The sequence below is a fragment of the Anas platyrhynchos genome, chromosome 3 (genome assembly GCF_047663525.1).
Source record: "Anas platyrhynchos isolate ZD024472 breed Pekin duck chromosome 3, IASCAAS_PekinDuck_T2T, whole genome shotgun sequence".
NCBI classification, from domain to species: domain Eukaryota; kingdom Metazoa; phylum Chordata; class Aves; order Anseriformes; family Anatidae; genus Anas; species Anas platyrhynchos.
The window spans coordinates 25,327,347-25,350,162 of NC_092589.1; the positions used below are offsets into that span (position 1 = coordinate 25,327,347).

General features: G+C 42.6%; 2 protein-coding genes across 8 annotated transcripts in view; one reads left to right on the top strand and one right to left on the bottom strand.

The window, feature by feature from the left end:
• Positions 1-190: 190 nt before the first annotated feature.
• PACC1 (proton activated chloride channel 1) lies at positions 191-22,456 on the top strand. 7 transcript variants are annotated; one of them, XM_038177531.2, is made up of 8 exons: positions 191-376; positions 2,996-3,092; positions 4,853-4,954; positions 7,068-7,222; positions 8,781-8,923; positions 14,200-14,344; positions 16,251-16,355; positions 17,946-22,456. In XM_038177531.2, exons 1-8 carry the CDS (start codon positions 341-343, stop codon positions 18,105-18,107), a joined length of 945 nt encoding a protein of 314 aa, XP_038033459.1. In that variant the 5' UTR covers positions 191-340; the 3' UTR covers positions 18,108-22,456. The 7 variants fall into 7 exon arrangements, with proteins under 7 accessions (XP_038033459.1, XP_027308841.1, XP_027308838.1 ...); XM_027453040.3 differs by having other exon boundaries at positions 194-376; positions 2,933-3,092; XM_027453037.3 differs by having other exon boundaries at positions 198-376; positions 2,933-3,092; positions 4,745-4,954.
• The window catches only part of PPP2R5A (protein phosphatase 2 regulatory subunit B'alpha), a 43,455-nt gene continuing 40,227 nt past the window's right edge, over positions 19,589-22,816 (bottom strand). Inside the window, exons 12-13 of the mRNA XM_013095757.5 lie at positions 21,571-21,672; positions 19,589-20,830 (exon numbers count right to left, since the gene is read on the bottom strand). Of these exons, the coding sequence (XP_012951211.2) occupies positions 20,698-20,830; positions 21,571-21,672 (235 nt within the window). The 3' untranslated portion in view covers positions 19,589-20,697. The remainder of the gene's footprint in view (positions 20,831-21,570; positions 21,673-22,816) is intronic.

The following is a 22,816-nucleotide window of genomic DNA, read 5'->3' on the forward strand; positions in this document are numbered from 1 at the left end:
AATAAACAGTTTCTCCATCACTAAGGAGCACACTGATGCAATTACCCCGCAGGGAAATGTCCTCACAACCCTCACAAAGAACCGCTTATGCGTGTGAGGGGAACCCCCACGCCACACGGGCCAACGTCGCGTTACTCAGAGCCCGAGAATGGGGCCGAGATTCCCAAACCCGGCCCCAAACCCGGCCCCACAGGCAGTGCAGGTACTGATCCGGTTCCCCTCAGCCGGGCGCCCCGGACTACAGCTCCCGGCAGCCCGCGGCGGGGCGGGCAGCGGCCGGCGGGGGGGGGACCCGGCGCCTGCGTGTCCCTGCCGGGCCGGGCCGGGCCGTGCCGGGGCGATGCCGAGGCCGGAGGTGGCCGGGTCCTACCAGGAGGTAGGGAATGGGTTCGGGGTGCTGGCTGCTGGGGGGGCTCTGCCTGGGGTTTTCGCGGCGGGGTGGGGGCGGTGGACGGGCGGTAGAGCTGCAGAGAGGAGCTCTCCTCCTGGCTGAGGGCTGTGCCCGCTAGGGAGGCTTTACCCCGTGGTTATCGGGATGAAGTTGACGGGTGTAAAAAAGCCTGTGTGAGAAAGGGGAGTGCTGCCTGGGGAGCCCCGAGGCGCGCTCAGCGAGGTTGTTCCTCCTTGTGCCCTTCCTGCTCTCGGTGTCCTGCCCTATCTCCATGTCCTCCGTCCCTGTGCCTTCGCGTTATCACCGCGCTTCGCCTCCTTATCAAAAACACGTGGGAAGAGCTGGCCTGTGGGTGTGAGTGTGTGGCAGCTTCCCTGCTTCTGGGTGCTGTGCTCTGGGGATTGTGCCTGGTTTCTGGAGGAGCCAGGACCAGCTGGCACAGCGGTGCAGTGCAGCCCTGCGTGTTGCTGTGATGCCCTGATGGACCGTGAGGCTCACAGTGGCCTCAGTGGGTGTGCTCGCCTGCCTTCACGTCCTGTCAGGTCAGGTGCTTGGGATTTGCAGTGAAATTATTATTTTTGGGGGGCTTGGTCTCGTGGCTCAGCTCAGTGCAGCTGAGGCAACGTGCGCGCTCCCTGCTTTTGACCATCTGTCCTGTGGTATGTGTGAAGGGCACGTGGGGCTGCCTGCCTGCCTAGTAGAGATAATAAAATGTGTTCACGCATTGTTTTCCTGTTTGTTTCTTAGGAATGCTGAGAGATTACATTTTTCTGACTTTTTCCTATGTGTTAGAAGCACTGTAGAGCCTCTTGAGAAGATAAGCGTTGCAAATTGGGTTCTTGTTTAAACTCATGTCGATACCTTCTTGCTGCCAAAAATCGAGTTCACCTACCCTCTGCACCACCTCAGCTGAGGAGGTGTCCGTACCCGGGAGCCCAACCAGGAGGTGTGGGAGTCAGCTGCGAAACTGCAGCGCCTCAGCAGCTTGTGGCAGCTGTTTGGGTCGGCTCCGCTGTGAGGAATTGGCACGAGTGTGATTGGAACCAGCTTTTTAGCTGATTTAGCAAAACTGGTGCAAAAGGCCCAGTGAATATTCTTCCTGTGTCCAAATAGCTTGTTTGGGGTTCAGGTAAACAGAACTGATGTGGCCCTACAGAAGTTAAATTAAGGCCATCCTAAATTTCGTTTATTTTATGAAGGAAATTGAAACAAGTATCTTCAGTTGTACCTCCATAAGTCTCCTGCAAATGAGCCGAATGTGTAGCCTGTTATTTACCTGTGTGCTCCTTGCCTCACCCCGTGGGAAATCATACTTTATTTATGTGCACAGCATTTAAAAACAACCGGGTTACCGCTTTCAACTTGCTGTGGATGGTGGAAACAAATACAGAAGTACGTCAGGAGGTGATGGAGGCTTTACGTCAGTCTTCCGAGATGTGAAATGAGTGGACTCTTTCCTAATAAATGCTAATGATGATTTGTGTAATGATGATAATTTTGATGCCTAGTTAGAGTTGCTTGAAAGGAAAATATTTCATTATGGATGCATGCATGTTACTGTTAAGGAAGTTGGGGGAGTAAATTTTAACAGTATTCAGTGTGGCTACTGCATGAACTGTGCACCCGTTTCCCTTAAAATAGGACCAAAGCTCCTCTCCCTTATCTAATTAGCTATTTGATACCGAGTGTTCAGCTTGGACAGTTCCCATGCAACACGATAGGCTGCAAGCCCCCAGCTCACTGTGCTGAAATTTGTGTGTTGTTCCCTGGCATGAAAGAAGCTTGGGAGACATACAGTGGATATGTCTAACACACGGGGGAGGAAAAATAGTCCAGTGGTTCGTGATCTCGTATGATGCCTATCTGATGCGACAAGCTTCTGACTTTGGTGGAGGTGTCCTGGCAGTTTGGGCCCAGAGCTCTGAACAGCAAAACAAGAAAACATCTGGTCGCTGCTGCTGATTTAGAAACACTGGGAGGCTAATTAGTTGCATAACCACTAATACCAAGTAATATTTATAGCGAGCTCAAGCAAGTACCAGAAATGCTGGGGGTGCTCGTAGTGTTTTAATGACCCACCTACCTACGTGGCTGGGACTACGTTTGAGTTATTTGCCCTAGTACCTGTCCAAATGCAATTTACTTTTTACGCACGTTTATTAAGAAGTGCTAATGGTCTGTTTGCTGGTTTGTGCTGTGGTTTGTTAATACCTAAAGATATGTTCTTGAGTGGTTCCTGCTTATTTCAGAAGGCATTGCCCTAATTGGGGGTTCAGTGTGAGCTGAAGCTGCCAGGGGAACAATTACTTGGATCTCGAAAGAAGAAGTGATGCTATTCTTTAAGGAGCAGGCTAGAAGTAGGTTAAATGTAATATGCCATCTTTCTCTTTTGCAGTGCGCAAGTCATGTAATTTTCAGGTATAGGACTGTGCAAATGTGACTCTTGAGTTGCGCAAAGTGGAACGGGTTCTGGGTGCTTTTGGACTGGGGGCATGCTTTTGTGTGTCTGGTTAGTTGGAGCCTCTCTTATTTGTACCATAGAAATTCCAGCAATTGCGAGTTGAGAGCATGTTTGGAAATTGAACCACTGTTTTAACTACACAGCTGAGTGAAGATGTGGAGCGAGTATCTGAAAACCCAGCAGAGGACAGAGGAGGAGAAATGGGAGTTCATGAAGATGTCAGCTCGGTTATTTTACCAGGTGAGAACTATTGGCCAAAAACCTACCAATTTAAAGTGACTGATAATTAAAGTGACTGATAAGCTGCTTCTGTGTAAGCTTTTTTTTTTTTTTTTAGTTGCACTTGTGAGAGCAAACAAAGCACTAGGTGACTTACTTTGAGGAATAAGTATAGCTGGAAAGCTAAGGAGCTTTTCTGGGGATTGAGATGAGAATATTTCTTTGTCACGAAATGTGCTCAGTCAAGGAAGATTTGTCACACCTGCTGCTGAGATAGCTCAGTATGTCATCTGCCGTTTGTGCTGGCTGTATCTTTCCTGAGTAGCAGTGTTTGTGATGGCAGTGGATTGCAAACAAAGTCTGTGCCAGATTTATGTGTGCAAGATGCAGTACCAAGCACAGGCTTCAAAACAGATTTTAGTTAGACTGTTTGGACCTGCTTTTTGAGAGTGTGGAGCAGTGTTAAACGGGCTTATTGCAGCCCAGATTTGGGTGGTAAGGTAAGCCAACAGGAACTGAGTATCCCCTCAATATTTTGCAGCTGTTTAAGATGGCTTTTTTTGTTGTTGTTATGTTAGTAGTGCAATTTTATGCATATCAATATCTTAATTTTCTTGGCTGACATCTCCTGGCAATGAACTTCAGAACACGTGCGTGGCCACGGACCTTTATATGAGGTTATGTGCTCAGCAGGAGCTACAATAAGGCTAGTGTTTGCTGTGGTAAGGACCAAATACCAAACCATGCTATTATAATTGAAGGGCAGTGTGGCATAGCCTGAGAGGGCCTGACTCATTAAATTACACACCACAGAAAAGTCAGTATAAAATATGCCTATTTATCTCCAATATGTTGGGTTTTAATGCTTGTTTTATGTGTTAAGCTATATATTGCTGACAATCTAAATATGACATGTAACTCGAGTGCCTAAACCTTTACCTTGCACTCTCCATTTCTTTTGACAATACTTTAAGGAGTATTGGGGGGGGGAAGCATTTGTATAGTTCTGTGTGTACAGGTGAGACTAGTGTGAGGATCTTCAGAGGATAAGGTTTAGAGGCAAGGAAGAAGGAATCAGGTCTGCCTTTTTCTAGATATAATTGGAAGAAGCCTTTTGTGAAACTTTCTGCAGTATGCACAAGGAGTTATGAATTAGACCCCAGATATGAGAGGGTAACAAATGCACAATCGCTGCTATTATGGTGGAGACATAATGCTCTTACGCAGCTATTTGCATTATTAGAATATTAAAATGTCTCTGCTGACACACATTAAACGTGGTCAGAATCAGTTCAGATTGGAAGGTGGAGGGGAATAAGTTGTATTTTCCAGGAGGAAAGACTGACTGTTAATTGTTTCTTATGAACTTTGAACTTTATTTCTGGGTTGGCATTCTTGAAAATAAACTTTGTTTCCTTCCATGTCCTTAAGTGAATGCCAAATTCAATGTGTGGAGAAAAAAAAAGGCACAATCATCCAAAGACTGTGCCTCATGCAGGAGAAGGAAGCAGCTGTCTCATTGATCACTAAAAACAGCAATAGTTGTGTTTTTTAAATCAAGATGATTTTCTTTTACTTTCCTCTCAAGCGGTTGATCTTTAAATCAACACTACATAAATTCAGCCCCCAAATCTGTGTTTTAAAGTCCTAATTCATATTCTGTTTGGTTCCAGATAGTGAACTGGGTACCAGTGCCCCTTCCTTGCGTTTCAGCAAGACCTGCCTAAAGAATGTTTTTTCAGTAATTCTCCTGTTTATTTATCTGCTACTCATGGCTGTAGCTGTATTCCTTGTCTACCAAACCATCAGTGACTTCAGGGAGAAGCTCAAGCACCCCGTGATGTCTGTCTCTTACAAAGAAGTGTCCTTGTACGATGCACCTGGTAAGTCTGGTAACAAACTGAAGGGGTAGAGTTGTTGTTCCCATTGATGTTACACTGTTCTGTGTTTTCAGTGTTGATTCTCCAGGGCCCGGAGTTCATATAACGCTTTGACCCAGATCTTTTACTTGCCTTTTTTTTTTTTTTTTTTTTTTTATTTTTATTCTGTGTTGTGTTGACTTTGCATGGAATTATGAATGTTATAGGACAGATCTTTGGGGGTTCCTGCCAGTAACATGAATGACAGCAGCTGCGGAGTGTGCTGCAACGTTTGAAAGACAGGAAATGTTTGCACACTCCAGAATGAGCCTTCTTTTAGGGAAAGAAGATAATTCCTCGTGAAACACTCCCAAAACAGCACCATTCAAGCAGGGTAGCACATAGGATCTGTACCAGGGTCTCACTCCTGTGCTGGACAGTGAAGTGCTGTTGACAGTTAAGGAGGTGGATTCTCCAGACAAACCACAAGAAAACCCACAGTGCAGCTTCCTACTGCTGTGCACTATGTACAGTGCTGTATTACATCAGAAGGCAATGACAATGTTATGTGGCTGCAGAGAAATGGTGGCATAGAAATGTGATATGGCGCCAGAAAACTGTATTGCCGTTTGCAGGAGGGATTACTGTGCAGAAACCTTTTTTGAATAGTGAATTATTAAATAGAATTATTGTTTTTGTTAAATTATCCAGTAACCATTCATACATAAAGCTGTGACAGCAAGTGCCGCTCAAACAGCACTGGAAGCTCCTTGTACGTCAGTTTCCTATTTAAAAATAACACGTCTGCTTTAATGTCTTGCCACATTTTACAAATCACTGTTCCAGTACTTGTGGTTGAAAGGTGAGTGTTTCGTGTTGCTGTATTCCTGTATTTTTTTCTCTGTGGTTAGTTAGGCTCAGCTGTGTTAGTAGGTCTCTGAATTCGACCTGTATAGCTCTGACAGTAAATTAAGCAGGTGTTTTCCCTTTTCTTTCTTGATTTTCCCTTTTCTCTCTTCTGCATGTGAGCTTTTTATACAGCAATGGGAAGAAAATGTCATTGAAAGAAACAGAGCAACATACTTATAAATCCAGAAGTATTGGCAGGGGATTCCTGCCAGGTCAGAAAGCATAAATTAATGTAGCCCTTTGCTTCATTGCTCTGTTAAGGTTAGATGAGATGTCAAGTTCCAAGCATGGAGCGCTGAAGAAAGAGAGCAGTTTTAGACTGATGTATTCTGACTGCTTTGACATCTTGCATTTTGGTGGACAGGCCATCTCAGCTGTGTGAGTTAATCGTATCTAATAAATTACACTTTTTTGGTAGTTCGTCTAGATTATCTTCAGGAAAGTTTGTTGCCAATACTAAATGTGGCATAATAGGATTTTTGGTTTTGGGTCTTATATTTTGCTAGCTTTCTACAGCTGAGGTGACTGAAGTTTTTTAATGCTTGCTCTTGCTGTGGAACCACAAACTTATGGTATATACATGTGAATGAATTTCCATAAAGGTGAAGAAGTAGCCTGCCTACCTAGCAATAAAAATAACGAGATTGGTACAGTTAGTACTTGTTTTATGGCTTTGATTTTTATCATGACATATTTTGTGAACAGAAGATGCTAGATGTTCTGAATAGCATCTTTTTGCTTTTATAGGATCAGCCAGTGACCTTTAATCTCTCATGTATAGTACATGTGCTTTTTCCAGTGAAAATACGATGTGTTAAATGACAGCATCTGGAAACACGTAGATGTTGACTTCAGTGGTCTCCTGGCTTACTTTACACATTCTTCTTATTTGGGGCCAGAGGAACTCATTCATTAGCTGCTGGCTTGTGGGAGGACTAAGGAAACTTAGTCACTTCTGTGAACTTTTAGTTGTGGTTACTGAACTGGAACTTGGATTTTCTGCAACACATTGCAGGGCTTCTGTCCTGATGTGGCTGGCACTGTTGTCCTGCTACAGGAAAATACTCGAGCACATAGTTTAATTTGATTGTTTTGCTGGATCTTGGCAAGATAGCTCAGTATCCTGTGGGATTAAATCCCAGAATGAAAATCTGTGAACATAAGAAAGAAGTCAACTCTTCTCAATGTTTTTTTTTTTTTTTTTTTGTTTTTTTTAATCCCGAAACAGGTATTGCCTTCTACCCAGGCAAGGCTCAGCTGCTTAGCTGCAAGCATCATTACTATGATCACATTCCGCCTCTGGTAAATCCAGGTCAGCAAGGAAAAATTGAGTGCTCCACTTGGAGAATCAACTACACAGATCCTTTTACTAATCAAACGATGGTAATAATATCATAGAGTAAAACTTATTCACTGGGGGTTTTCTGTTCATAATGGTATTTGAAAGTAAAAATATTTCTGGAGTGCTGCAAAATATCCTTCTTCAGGGGAAGGGTTGGCTTGTTTGTTTTTCTGTTTTTTTTTTTTTTTTTTTTTTTTTTTTCCCAAGCCATCTATCCTGTTGTTTTCAGAAATGTAAAAGACCCCAGTCAGTGTGTATATATGTTAGGAATGATCAGTTGTCATGTGGCTGTGTGCAACATGAAAGCCTTAATGGAATAGGAGTCTTTTCACAATGAAACTCCCCCTTAATTCCTCTCCTGAATGAATTGGCAAGCAAACTTGATAACGTGAATCTAAGATTGATTGAAAGCAGTAGCAGTTATGTAATTTGAAGCAGGATAACTTCTGTCTTTTTGTGTTTTTGCTAGGAGTTAAATACTATTTTTGTCACACTTGGAAAATTCTTAATTGGGCACCAAAGCATTTCATTGTATTGAAGTGCTGCGTGCCAATAAGATATGTTGATATATCTGTCTTAAATTCCTCTTAAAAACGCAGGGAATCTGGCCTCTGTACAGGTAAATGTTCAGAAAATAAACCATTAAATATGATCATTTGTATCTCATCTAAAGTTATTGCTCAGGCCCTTTCTAAGGAAACTAAACACGAACAAACAATTTAGTTACCTCTTTGGTCAGCTTATTTTTCCCCTATCTATCTTCATGTCTTGCCTTTTTCCAGTCACCATTTCTTTCTGGGAAGCAGCTCCTTAGTACATCTGAAAACAGTCCTTTAAGTCTTAATATTTAATTTCACATTATTTTTGTATGTTTTAACAAACTAAGAACCTGCCTTTTATGTTGTGTGGTAGGTTCGTTTAGAAGCCTGTAGATCCCAAAGGCTCCAGTCCTATGACTGAATGGAGAGGCACTGAGGCAGACCTCTGAACCACATAGAGCCATGTTCAAATGGGTGGAGTCATTTTGCAAGCAACAGCTTGATGTCCAGTGTAATTCTTGCACTACTTTAAGTTGTATTCTGCCTGCCAGCTAGCTTTTTTTTTCTTTTTTTCTTCCCCTCATTCCTCCTCAGCAGCTTGCTTAGGGTGCTCGGGGCTATGAAACTGTTCCTTTCTCGAGGACAAGCCTGATGTTCTCCACATCAGACTCCAAATTAACTTGTTTCATGTCAAGAGCTGAAGGTTCCTAGACTGTAATGCCTAAAACTGTTTTGATTGTCTGTCTGCAGAATGCAGGCTGCAGAGCCTTGACTGGTAATTCCACATGAACCCAAACGACTGGGATGGAACTAGAGCAGATTTCTTAGCAAAACACTGAATCTTGGTTTAGAGACTTCATTTTTACAACCAAAAGAAGGAATTTGTTAATACCAAGGCAGACATTATTTGGGGGTATTTTAATAGGTGTGCACTTATTAGAGGCCAGGAAAATCTCGATGTGTATTAGAGTTATGTAAAGTATTAGTGACAGACAACAAATTCAAGAATGGGAAATGAGGATTCCTCTGCTACTCTCACTGTCTCTCTGTCTGCTTATAGAAGTATGCTTTGGTTGTTCAAGGCCCTCGTGATGTGAAGAAAAAGGAACTGGTATTTTTGCAGTTTCATTTAAATGAAACAGACCAAGATTTTAGTGCCATTGACTACCTTCTGTTTTCTTCTTTCCAAGAGTTCATCAACAGGTATGTAAAGGGATGATGAACCTGTAACAGCATTGAACTTGCATCCACAGCAATACTAGTGCAAGAAAGGTATTTTGGGTGGAAGGTTAGAGAAGCTTTTATGATGATTCTTTTTATTAAAAGGGAAAAAAAAAAAAAAGAATTTTGGATTATTTCTGTTGGACTTTCATGTCTTAGATTACTAATCTCACCTTTTAGAAAATGAATTGAGGATACATCCAGTGACAGAAAGTGCCCTTCAGCTGTTCTTCAGCCATTTGCTGCTGCACTTTCTAGGAGTTTTGAAGTTTTCACTGTCTTGCTGCTGTCCTCTATTGTGGGTGATCAGGAGGTGGGTTGTACTTGGCAGTGTGATAATGAAGGGCATTAAGAACACAAATGTTTCTGTACCTCCTTTTTTTTTTTTTTTTTTTTTTTTAAGCAGTTACTATAAAGATCAGATTCCTAGACCGATTTATTTCATTGTAAGGTTAACCATAAGCGTTTGTACTGCTAGTTTTATTTAAGATTCTAAAGGATGATGTAATTTAGTAGATGGGGGTTTTAAAAGTACTTTGTTTTGATTTGATAGCAATGCCATTGGAGTGGCTGATCAACCTTTCGCTAATTTTAACAGGAATGGAATTAATCCTGTCTTGAACTTTCTTGAAAGACCCATTTTTTTTTTTCCTTGCTTGCAAGAATAAACTCCATACTTAAACTGCTTAATTTTTGCTTTTAATTTAAATTCAAGTTCTGTTCTTCTCTCTGTGATCCAGATTAAAAGCTAGTCAAGAGGCATTAGTCACAGTGAGATCTAATAGAAAGCCTTACTTTGGTAATGGCTGGATGCAAAGTGAAAAAGGGAGAGTGGATAAAGGGCATGTGCAGAGTGAATTAAGGTGGAGGGGAAGAGAAGTAACGCTTTATTGCAGCGAAGCATTTTTGGAGGCTTGGGCATGATCATGCTGGTGTTTTTCAGATGGAGCAGACTGAAAGTGTTCAGTCACAGTATTGGTGGGTGGCCAAAGACCAGTTGTCTGAATTTGCTTTTTACAAAGTGTTTACTTCAGTGAAGGAGACAGGCATTAAGCGTAGGTTATCAAGTACTTCCTGTAACTGTACAAAGGCACCTCAGACGCCTCTAGCGTTCCGGGTGTTTTATATTTCAGTATGAGAAAACACCAACGGAGAGCAGTGATGGAGAAGGTGCTGTTTGTTCCTTGTGCATTGGATTTTTCTCAGTTGTTGTGGCTCGTGCTGCAGTTAGTGGTAGGTACAGTGGGACCGAATCCAGTGAAGTGCCCAGTTGGGTCTGTGCTTTAAAACATGAGCTGTCTGAGAGCATCCCCAGTGGAGGAGAGATCAGGAGGTGTGGTTGCATTGCATCTGGTCGCTGTCTTTTTGCACAATGAGCAAACTTACCAAGACACAAATTGGACTAGCTTTGCTCGAGTCTTGGAAGCACCATTTCTCTGCTCGTTGTACCAATTTGCAGACAAGCCATTTTGAAGAGCTGTTTGCTTCCAAACTAAAACATGCATGTCCCATTGAAGCTGGCAGTATGTAAAGTCTCTCCCTGCGTGGAGGCCTGCATGCTGTTGTCTGAAATGCTTCGGCCACGCATTGTGCAAAGGTAGGTTGGGTGTGCAGAACAACAGTAAGCAGCATTGCCAAGATCCTAGCTGGAAGGCTGTGTTTGTGCCACAGTAGGTGAATAATTAAGAATCATCTGTAAGCTGCCTGGAGAAGCTGGGGTTGCAAGCTCCTGCCTCCAGGTTTCCCCAGGTCAGACAGGTTAGGTGGCAGATTCAGTCACTGAAGAGAGGGGGAAGTGACATGCTGTTCCTAAAGAAGCTGCTTTGTCCCTGTTGGAAGGCAGCAGAACTGAGGCTGGGGCATGAAGGCTGAGGCCAGGGCATGCTTGGAGCAATGCAAAAGGCAGGAAATGTTGTCTGGTTGGGGATATGCATCCTTTGTGCCTGTTTGTGGCAGACAAGAACGTGAGGTAAGGCTGGTTTGGAAGTAATGCAAGTAATGGGAAAACTGGCAAAGATCTACAAATGTGGTGGGAAATGATCTGCGTGTCTGGGTAAAGTACAGAGAACCAGTGTGTGCACGATGCTTTGGTACTGCCTCTTTTGCAGCATCCTCCAAAGCTCAGCACAACCTGCATGCCTTACCTCGTTTGGGATTGTGCAGTGCTCTCCTGGCATCCCAGGGCACCAACCAGACTGGCTTGGGGCAGGCTGAAAACCTGCATTTTCTCCTGAGCACATGAAATGCCATGCATGTGTGGGGTGTGTTTGGATGTGGCATTGTTCTGTCTGGCTTCCAGCAGGAGAGGAAGCAGAAATGGCTTCCGGCTCGTCAGCTGCTGCTGAATTTAGCTGCTGGAAGGACTGGACTGATATCCTTAGAAACTGTTGTGCATTGACAGTGTAATTTTGTCCTTCCATATAGCCTTCAAACGCTCACTGCTGTTAACTACTTTTCCTGACACAGTGTCTCACTTAGGGGTTACAAGAGCGTGCTCTTAGCACCGTGCCCAGCAACTCATGTAAAGTGCTGTTAAAGATCCTGAGCTACGTGCTAAAACGCATCAGCTATCACGATTACCTTTACAGTTTTATTTGCAATGTCTGCAAAGAGCTTAGGATGGAATGGATAGGCAGACTGCTGTAAAATATGTCTGGAGGTATTCCATCATCTGAAATCAGTCTGAACGCCTTTGAAATTGGTGAGGGTGGTCCAGCTGTATCAACGGCACAGCTTCTTTGCAGGCACAATTCTGTGCAGCTCGCTTTTGCTTTAAATAACAATAATCGCATCAGTGAACAGTAATCATATCATAAGCAATAATAAAAATGGCATCTGGATTCTTGTATCTTTAAGGATTTTCCTGAGGCATAGCAAGTGGTAAGGACTCAGGGTCCAGTTGTCTTTGTCAAGGGTTTTATTCTCTGCAGCTCTCGTGTTAAAGTTGGATCAACAGACTGCATGAAGCTGGCAGTGCTTGCTGGTTTTGTTCTGGCCCTCGCAGAGCACTGCTGCACTATATGCTATTGTTGGACTGAGCTGGAAGGGTACTGCCACTGTGTTTTTTCTTTTGTATTTTTCTTCTTTTTTTTTTTTTCTAAGACAGTGGCAGTTGCTGTGCCATATTAATTGGAGGGAAGGAAATAATGAAACCCTTGCAAATTACCCAAAAAGTGTAGCTAAAAATACAAGTTCCTTTCCTCAACTATCATTAGTGTAATACATGGGTTTAAGAAGAAAATCCTCTGAACATATAGTCAATAGTCAAAACTATTGTTAGCTTAGCATGTAAAATAACTTCTGGTCATGTGAGATGATGAATACCAGTCTGAACAGGTCAGAGATTATTTCTGTGTCCAAACAGAGCTTCATCTTTACTTCTTTGGTCTGGATTGCTGTGTGCAGAGAAACAAATAACAACACGGAAGGGTCGAGACTTTCAGTACCGCATCTGACCCTTTATTACATCCCATGGCTGTCAGAGAGTTCCCAGTTCCCTGAGCACAGGGGAACTGGTGGACATTGCTTGCCCTCTGCTATTATTTGTGCAAAGCTTCTGTGTCTCTGCTCTGTCCTTTCCCTCCCCTTTTTTTTTTTCTGTTCTCCCCCCCCCATCTGTTTGGCAGTGGCCTGGATTATAGGCGCACGCAAGGAGATGCCGTCTCAGATTGCTCCTCCTAAGAGTCTAATGTTTCTTTTTCAAGCCCACAATTACTGTCACGGGCAAAATACTGTACTGCTGCCTGCTTACCAAGTGAGTTGTGGCTGTAGTGCTCAGCTCCATGTCATAGCTTCCTGCTTCAATTTTCCATGTTGGTTTGGAAAGCTGCGCTGGGATGCTGCGTTGAGTCATGCATGAGGCGTGTGGCTGGCTGGCAGGGTGCTAATTATGTTCCTCCGAGTGGCAAAGCACCGTGTTCTTCCTGACTGTCCCATCGGCTGCTGCTGTACCCGTACACCAAAAGGGGAAGAAATAATTGCCAGGGTAGGTCTCCCTACGTCAGTGGTTCGTATGGCAAGGAACAGTCAGGCGTTGGACTTTGTGATGCTTTGCCCAAATCTTCCCAGTGGGGGCTGGAGAAGTGTGCTGCCATCCTGTTGGGACAACTGAGCAAACAGCTAATGGCACAGATAGACAAAGATACCACAGAATCACAGAATGGCTTGGGTTGGAAGGGACCTAAAAGACCATCCAGTTCCAACCCACTGGATGCCACCCGCTAGATCAAGTTGTCCAGGGCCCCTCCAGCCTGACTGAGCGCCTCCAGGCATGGGGCATCCACAGCTTCTCGGGGAAACCTCTTCCAGTGCCTCACCAGCCTCTGAGTGAAGAATTTCCTCCTAACATCTCATCTGAATCTCCCCTTTTAGTTAAACTAGAAGAGGAGCCCTAATTCTGAAGACTAAGGAAAAATGTAAAGTGCAAATCCAGCCAGTGCTGGTGCAGGGCCAGTATTCCCTATTGGCCTGTTCTTCAGCTCTCCTTGTCTTCTTTACTTCTTTGCATCTTTCTCCTGGAAGACCAAAAAGGCTTCATCTCCCAGCGGGCCCAGCCACGTGCTCCCTCTGCCATGTGAACAAAAGCTCTTTGCCTTCACCTAGGAAGATGTGTTTGTTCGGAGGGAAAAACCCTTTCCTTCTCCCTTTTTTAAGGACCAGCATACCCTGGCATGGCTTTGTAACATGAAATCTATCTTTAGTAAAAATCAGCAGTCTGCGCTTCAGTGCTTCGTGACTCATCGCAGTGGTTTACCCGCTCGTTTCGAGCGAAACCTTGTTGAAAGGCAGCTGCAGGGACAGGCTTATTTTGTGGAGGTGACGTGAAAGTGGCTAAAATCACAGTGCTGAGGAGCTCAAAGTACACGGAGAGGTGAATTCACCATGTCCTGTGCATTTAGCAGACACCAGACAGGCCCTGGAGTTACCTCTTTATCACTTGCTGCGTGAGGAGCATGGGGAGGCTTAAAATGGCTGAAAGGCACAGCATTAAGTCACAGCTCCCCTAAAGCAGCAGATCTGCACGGGGAGGCAGTACTGGGACAGCACGGCATCAGGTGGGTCTGCTGCAGTTAAGAACAAGAGTGCAAGTGCTAAAACATTACTACTATCAATGTTTTAGATAGGCTTGATTTTAGCCTATATAAATATAAAGGGCATTTTGAATGTGCTTTGAAGTGTAGGCCTGACATTTCACTGCCTTCAATGCCCAGACACTGCTCAGAGTTTGGTCAGTAAAGTAATGGTCTTTTTTCCTTTAGCCCAGAAAAAGCAGAATTCATGAAGGACTGTGAAAGTTCGTACTCCAGCTGGAAGTTTTCCGGAGGCTTTCGAACTTGGGTCAAGATGTCCTTGGTGAAAACAAAGGAAGAAGATGGTAGTGAGACTGTTGAATTCAAACAAGAGGTAAAGATAATATTAACTTCCCAAATGTATGATTTTATTTTTTTAGGACCTGTTAGTTGATTTAAAAATTGGGGGCTGTCAAAATGTTGCATGTTTTTAATGATAATTGGCTAACAAAACTACCTCTTGGAGCACTTAGCAATGTGAGCTGGAGGAAGGGGTCGTCTGTTTTGAAGTGAAGCATCAGGAGGCTGGCTTTTGCTTAATGGCATTCGTTACACCACTTGCCACTGGGCGGTTTTGGAAGCTGAACTGGCTGTGCAGTTACTTGTGTTCTTTCTCAACGTGGAGATGCTCTGTCAAAGCGTTAATGTCATGGTGTGCTCTGCTACTGGTATGGTGACACTGCAGGAAAAACATCTCAGCAGAGAGGTGAGAAACTCCAGGCCCTGCCTGTGTCATCGGTGACACCTGTAGTCTGAGGTATGGGTCTGAAGAGACTGATACGGAAAAACTAACAGAGCTGCCTTAGTTCAAGGTAGGGATTTTCGAAGGAATTATCTAAGTAACAGTAATGGAAAGAGGTACCACAGGGTCTGATATTAGGATGAAGAGGTAACATAAGCTAAGTACCCTTTATAGCACTCTCACGTCTGCTTTTTGTTTGGATTTGAGACTTTTATCTGTTGAGTATCCTTAGAAATGTGGAGTATCTCAACTTCTTGCATCATTTAAAGCTAGAAAATATACAAGCGGAAGGTGCAAACTTAGCTAGAGATGAAGTAAGTTTGACTTTCATTCCTGCTCTGTTAACGCTTACGGACAGGAGAATAATTGTGTTCTGAGCCTGTTAGCTTGCTCCCGGTGTTGGTGGGAGAGGAAGAAGCTCATCGGTGATGAGAAAAGAGAATTTTAAGAGCAGTCCTTTTTAAGATAGTGCATCTTCCAGGCACACTACTATGCTTTCCCTTAGTCCGTGGTCCACTTGAAAAGAGCGCTTATGTGGCAAAGGGTTGGGGGAAGAGCAGAGCTGTGACTGAGAGCTGGGTACCCTCTGGACCATTACTTGGTCTTTTCTACTCTTCCCACTGCTTGTAGGCAGCTGTGTGAGCTGGTTGTTTCCTGTTGTGCAGTTTTCTTGAGTGAGTATGGCTGGGATGGTCGCGCGCTGCAATAATTACACGGGCTGTAGAAGTGTAAGGTAATGAGAGTTGGTAAAGCTCCCATACGCTCGAAACAGACACGTACAGTGCTGCTGTGTGTTCACAGCCTAAAATCATTAATACGTAGGCTTTTTTTTCCACATCCATTTTCATTCTGCAACTGCTGGTATCTAGCTTGTGCTACAACTGATCCTCCAAAAAAGATGATTCCTGCCATCATTGTGTAGTTCTCTGGCAAATAACAGTAACGTAACCTTCATTCATGGGAACTTTCCAAATGCCATATTACCCCAAGTAAATGAATTTTATAAATGAGCTCCCCACACCTGGAAGGGGAATTTTTTTGTTTTTGAGAAGTGATGTATAATGGCATTTCCAAAGCTCAGCTGCAGTTATCTTGAGAATGGATAGGCTGTCTTTAACGGGACTATTCTTGATGTTCCTGGAACAAAGTGCTTTCAGTAAGCTGCTTGGGCAGCAACGCTCTAGATGAAGGCTTTGATCTGGCATCTCTTGCTCTTCCTTGAATTACACCAAACCTCCTATTGCCTTCCTGCAACTGGAACAAATCTGGCTTGTCCTTGCCTGGGTATATGAACTTAACTGTGCATCTGTTTAATCATTTTGATTTTTAAAGAGAATATGGGCTGTGAGCATGTGGGGACAGAAAGGAGTACTTGTAAGGTATGTGTGAAGTAAGACTTTGTTTTCACCTTCTAGCCTTTTCTGTTGCACAGAAGACTGGATTACACTACTACAGAAAGTAACCTGCACCTTTTTCACCTTTTTTCCCCCTCTCCCAGACTAGTGTGGTTAACTATATTGACCAGAGGACTAAACCAAGAAGTGACCAGCTGTTTTTTGTCGTCTTTGAATGGAAAGATCCTTTTATACAGACTGTGCAGGACGTAAGTAACCTTCTAGCACCTTCTTGAATCGTCAGGCTATATGTGCTCATGGTGTGTGTGTGTGTGTGTGTGTGTGTATGTATGCCTCTGAGTTTCTACTTGGAGTGAGGTACCAGAGGAAGAGCGAAGTTACTCTTTAAATTTCAGTCTGGGGTGCTTGTTTATTTTATTTTAATTCAGCAATAATTATTAAGTGGGGCTCAAGACTATCTGCAGCCTTCCCTTGTCTTAGTGACACTCAGCATTATTCTTGCAGCTAAAGGTGCACGTAGCTAAGAAACCTGGCCCCTGTACATTAGCAAATTGTAGCTTCAGGTCAAGTCTGAACATTTTGCTTAAATAAGTAAGTATGCCTGGGTAAATTGATTTAATGACTCTTCCTATTAATTGACATGTAAGAAGACTAGACTTAAATCAGACTAATAAAACCAAAATTTATAATAATAATAAAAAACAAAGTGGTCTAATTTTTGGCCCTTATCTGAACAGAACTTGGTACTGCATTTAAAAAAACAAAGCAAAACAAAAACTCAAAATTCAGCTCAGTGTACTGCAGCCAGAGGTATGCGATGTGCCAGACAAGATCACTGTCAGTCACTGGAGTGCTTAAAAGGTGTGTGGATCCCTGCAGGTATATGTGCTTAGCATGTGAGATGGATCTAGTGCTCCAGGGGAGCACAGGGGAAAAAGATCTGTTTACCTTCCCTAGAAAAATACGGAACAGCAAAATGTGCGAAGTCAATCTGTTTAAAATTTGGCATTTAAAATGGCCCAGCTTGACAACCTGGTCTGTCATGAACAAAATCTCTCAAATTCCTCTTTTTTTGCCCAAAGCCACTGTGATTTACAAGTAGGGGAAGCCCGTTTTAGGGCCCTCTGGCTTGGGTGGTGACCCAGTGACACCGCACTTGTGCTGACCATCACCAGTGCTGCAGACCCCATGGCGGATCTGAAAGCTGTTACTTTATTGCTGCCTGAGCCCAGATCCCCTCACTTCATCTCGAGATCCTAGAAGCCATCATTGTGCCTACGGGCACAAGGAGAATTGCAAACTATAAATAAGCTTAACTACTTTTGAACCAAATATAGATAAAAATAGAAACATAAAATACTTGCTGCAATTCTACAGAAACGCTTGCCGCTGTCAAAACCTAGTTTGGCATTACAACACTGTCTTGTTAAAGCTTTCCAGCAGTTGCTTCTTTTAGGTTTATCTTTTGGAAGATCGTCTTTCATGGGACTGCTTGTTTTTGTAAATCTTTAAATAACGTAGTAAATGTAATCCTTATGGTTAAATTAGCAGTTTAATAATTATCTCCAACATTTTAAACAATTTACCATGCTGAAGTAGTCTAAAAGGAATTTAGCAGCTAGTACAGGCATCTCCTGGGATCTGTGCGTTTCCTTCCTCACAGAAGGAATTGGAAAAATCGTAGAGCAAGGTAGATGTGTGGCAAAGGCGCTAAGTCCAGGCCTGCTGTGCAGCATGAAGGCATGGGCCACAAAACACAGAAGAGACTTGTTTGTTAATGCATAGGTATAATATATACCAAGTCAGAGGAGGGGAATAATATTTTTAATCTGTTTCAGATAATCACAGCAAATCCTTGGAACATGATTGCTCTTCTCTGTGGCATCTTTTTGGCTCTGTTTAAGGCAGCAGACTTTGCTAAGTTAAGTGTTAAGTGGATGATCAAAATCCGAAAGAGACATCTGAAGAGGAGAAGTCAAGCAATGAACCACATAAGCTGAGACTAAGACTGCCTTTTAACTATTCACAGCAGAAGGGACAGAAAATAACTGGAATGAACTTCATTCAGTGAGACAGCAGTTAAAGATGTAAACCAGGTATGTTTTCTTCAGGAAAAACACAGCTGCTGGAGTAACAGCCTAGCGAACTGACGTTTGAACTTCAGAACAGAGCTAACTCTAGACAGGGCTAACAAACTCATGCTTTTCTATTCCAAACTTAACAAGCTTACCTCAATGTATGAGGGGAGTGGGGAGAGAGGAGAAAATTCACTAATATGCTGTAGCAGTTAAATTCTTTATATTAAAAAAAAGACAGTTTTGAATGCTTCTCAGAACAGGAAGCTATTTAACTTCTGCATGAGCTGTGACCTGCATCTGCTACCAGAATGCAGTTACTTCTTTGACTGTTATGTGGAAGGGAAAGACCATGCAAAAAAAAAAAACGGTCTGGCCTCCCCTCTCCAAAGTGTGTCTTAAAACAAAATACACTGGAATTCTACTACATGTCACTTTTGATTTAAAGTGTATTGACTTTAATATTAAAACGGACCAACATGTTCAATTAAGCTGTTGTGTACCTTCTCTTGAAACTGCCAGCTCTCAGTTTGCAGCTAGTTTCACAGGAGCTTATCTAAATGGGAGTATTAAGGCAAAACGTGTAAGTAAAAAACAAAAATTTATCAGTCTAACTCGAAGTAAACTCGAGCATAGCTGGGCATCTGAGCTGATGACAAATTTCAAAATCTAATTCTCAAGACTATTTCCCTTCCTTATTTCCTGAGGAATTAAAAAAGTCTTTCATCAGCCTGGCATTTAAATGAGATTCTCTATTATACAGAGAATGTGCACTAACTAACTGTGCTGTGTGGTGTGTAGTCTTTTTCTTCCTTATAAGTCCCTTACTAGTCCAGATGCCTCACTGAGAATTGTGCAGTCTACAAGGCAGCAGTGCACTACTGCGTGTTTGCTCGGAAGAGTTTGCTGCGAGGAAGGGAGCATGCCGAGTTAACTTCTGCTTCTTCCATCCTCTACTAACAGAGAGTGCTAATAAAGCAGTAAGTATGGCAAGAGCACCCCCCAGTTCTTTGTACTTGAGATTTTAAGGAAGTGTTTTGGGACAAAATGTACTACTTCCAGGTGATTTCTAGAGCAAAATCAAGGCACTTTAGAAAAGCAGCAATACTGGCTGCATGCGATGTACAGGTTCTCCTCTGTCCAGCCAGGTGAGGGGAGGAGGGAGTCACTTGCAGTTCCTGCTCTTGCCTCTTCTTCAGGCCCCGTGGGCTTAACAGAGCAGAACAAATCCCTCCGCCCTACTCACTAAAGTTAGAAGCAGGGGTCACTGAGGTTTAACAGTTTTGTCTAAATAACTCGTGGCTTTTCATTAAGTGACAAGTGTAGTGCAGTTCAAGGGTTATTTGTGAAAGCCGTTCTAATTCTCCTGGTCTTTATAAGCACAAAGATGTGATTACAGCACTAAATACAAACATAAAGACTTTATTGAATGCTGCTCAATTCCCCAAAGATCTTTCATTACAAAAGTTTTCCACACTACTGCAATTTAAGAGATTGGAATGGTACTCTGATAAAAGATGTGAAAAATACTTGATCAAGTAAAACAGACAAGACTTCTATAGTCAACTTTCCACCTTTAAAAAGCAGACTGCATTTTCTTTAAATAAAACAAGGAACTAGTTACTGACAGCCTTCCTGCTGCACTAAAAAAAATAAATCCCAATTTTGGTCTCACTCTTCAGCCCACAAGGTGCTAAAACTAATGCAGAGGTGTCCGAGATAGTCTCTAGAATGACACTACTCTGCAGGGAGTCCTTGGGCTGACCAGGAGCATCATTGATGGGCTCTCTAAAGGAAGCTCCATCCTCAGCTATAGCAGGAGGAAATCTTGGAGTAGGCCCAGGACCACCAGGCAGTGAGAAGGGGGTAGAGGCACTCACCAAGTGGCAGGCAGATGCATGGACCATCCTGACCTGATTGAGCTGACTTTTTTTCTTTTCCTACTTTGCCTCATGCTAATGTGAACTTGCACGTAAATCTAAATCTGAATTCAATCACAAATTCAAGAACAGCACCACGTGAGTTCCTTTCAAGGCTGTAAGGGGCACATACTGCGTTTTTCACGTTACTGGTAACGTACCTTGGTTTTATTTGAGAAAATACAGCACAACTAGAAGCCTTTTCTATATTCTTAACCAAAGTATGCAGCGATGTGAAAAGCACATATAAAACAAGGAAAAAAAATGTACATAGCAAACTATACCACCTATGTGCAACACAATCAAAAATTCAAGTCATAATTCTCACCACTCCCGTAATTATTTCACTCATTAAGGATGATAATTCAGGTCTATGAAACGCTGGAAGTGACAGTATATCAATAATTAGACAAATTTACAATATGCTGTGGTAATGACATCACGTAACTGCTGTATTTAAATTCAAATCTTTTCATTTACACTGCGCCAGAGAAAAAGCTGGCTGTTTATATACTGATGAGGTTTATTTTGCAAATTCTTAGATATTTCAAAAGGGTACAAAAAGTATATCTGCCGAGTAGAGGTTGTCATTTCTTTTATTTGGCACTTGTACTGTGTGTGTTTAGCACATTGTGAGTGCTGTTCTGCTTTTCTGCCATAGCCTTCTTAAGCTTTAACTCCTCTAGCTTTCTCCACAACTCTTCACGTTCCAATTCTTTCTTTTTCTCTCTGTAGGAAAGAGCGAAGTATCAATTTCAGATGTGTTTTTAAGTGCAATGTGGAGATGCAGGTACCTAAAGCAACCGTGTTCTTCTACATCTAGTAATTTGTAATGTAAGTTCTACCCCAAAGCTATTTTGAGGCAATCACGGTTTGCTCTATTAAAAAGTGAACATACAAATTAGTAAAGGTTAGTGGTAAAACAGTAACTTTGCTCCAACTCAAACAATTGCTGTAGGATGGTTTTGCACAGATGAGTACAGTTCTAAGGAAGTTCTTTAATTGTGTGCAAACAAGCAAGAAACAGAGCGTTTTGGGGTGGTGGAAGCACAACTGTTGAATGGAGCCTTAACATGTGCTTTCAGCCAGCGTAGGACCACGTCTACCCTGCTCCAACGTACACGTTAGTAGGTTAGTAGGATAGGGCAGGCTTTGGCTGAGCTATGAAGCATTATCCAGCAGAGCTTTCTCCAGACAGCACAGCCCCCTGCAGCAGCAGCTGAGCCTGGTTCCCCCACCCGAGATGGAGCACTCCTGAATGCACCGAGCACCCCGGGGCTTCAGTGCCAGCCATGGTGCTGCCACACACCTGTACAGTGGGTGCTTCTTACTCAAGTGACAGCCAGGAGCAATATTCAGCCAGCGCTTCCACTACAGCACCCCACAGCCACCACCGTTAAGTTCTGCTTGTCAGCTGGTACACGTTAGGTATGTATTCATAACACACATTTGGACAAAGTAATCAGTACCTTTGCCTTTCTGCTTTGTATGAGTTCGTAAGATCATCAAAAAGCTTGCCATTCATTTCCATCAGGGTTTTCAGCACGTTATATACCAGTGCCACAATAGTTCTGGAACGGAAGAAGTACAACCATTAGAATTACTCAACACAAAATAAGCTTCAGTAAAATAGCGTTCAGTTTCCTTTTTGGACTCTGAACTTTGTATTTAAGATGCTACTGTAAGGTTTATCGGTTTTCGAAACAAAATTACAATAATTTCCTCTGTAAATTAACCAAATGCATATCCAAATTCTTTTTTTTTTTTTTTTGAAATGCTATTTAACTTTAAATTCCCAACTCGTATAATCATAGAGGCTATAATTATTGGTACAGTGGCTATACTATAAAGCCATGGAGTTATGTTATGTGTTTAACAAACTGAATTCTAACAACAGTTTTGTAATACTTAAGTAATAAAATATGAGAGTCTAGAAAAATGAAACTCCTGCCTAATAGGTTTAAGTTTGGGCAAAAGAATGCAGCGGAGGAACCACAGCTGCACAGTCTAATACAGCAGCTAGAAGCTGTACCAGAACACTTAAGGGCAGCAGACAGCTCTGCTATATAGAAGTGTCATAAGAAGATCACATCGTTGTTTCAGATACCATGGCATCTTCAAGAAACTGAACAGCTTGAACAATACTGGCTGTGTCTTATGTGGCTGTCAGTATTTCCACTTTAGCTATCGTTCTTTCTTCTGCCTCTTTTTGTGAAGGTATTCTTATTTCAATAATTTATCTTAGGTAAGTGTAATGTTCATCTCCTTTAAGCCTACTCTTAATAATTATGCACAGCAATGCAGAAATTGCAATGAAATTGAACATTAAGAACATGCCTATCTTCAAACTTAACACTTAACAAAAAAACACATAAGCTGTCTTCCCCCTCTTTCCCCTCCCTAGCAGTTCACCTTCACACAGCAGTATTGATTGTAAGGCTGTAGAGCAGGGGTGAAAGAAAAATCTAAGGAAGTAACCAAAGGACCAGGTTTGCCTTTTCAGTACACTCTGTCCACTGTGGCACTGGGAAGGCTCTCTACTATTCATCAGAGGCGTTATGCTCATTCAAAATGCACAATACATTTACTCTGTCTACGCACTTTTTTGAACATTGGCATTCACATGGTTTAAAGACAAAAGCTTATTTAGGTTATTGGTTTTCTGAGAGGAAAACCTTGATTTTAAGTGAGTAGTTAAGGCTGTGGTGGACAGAT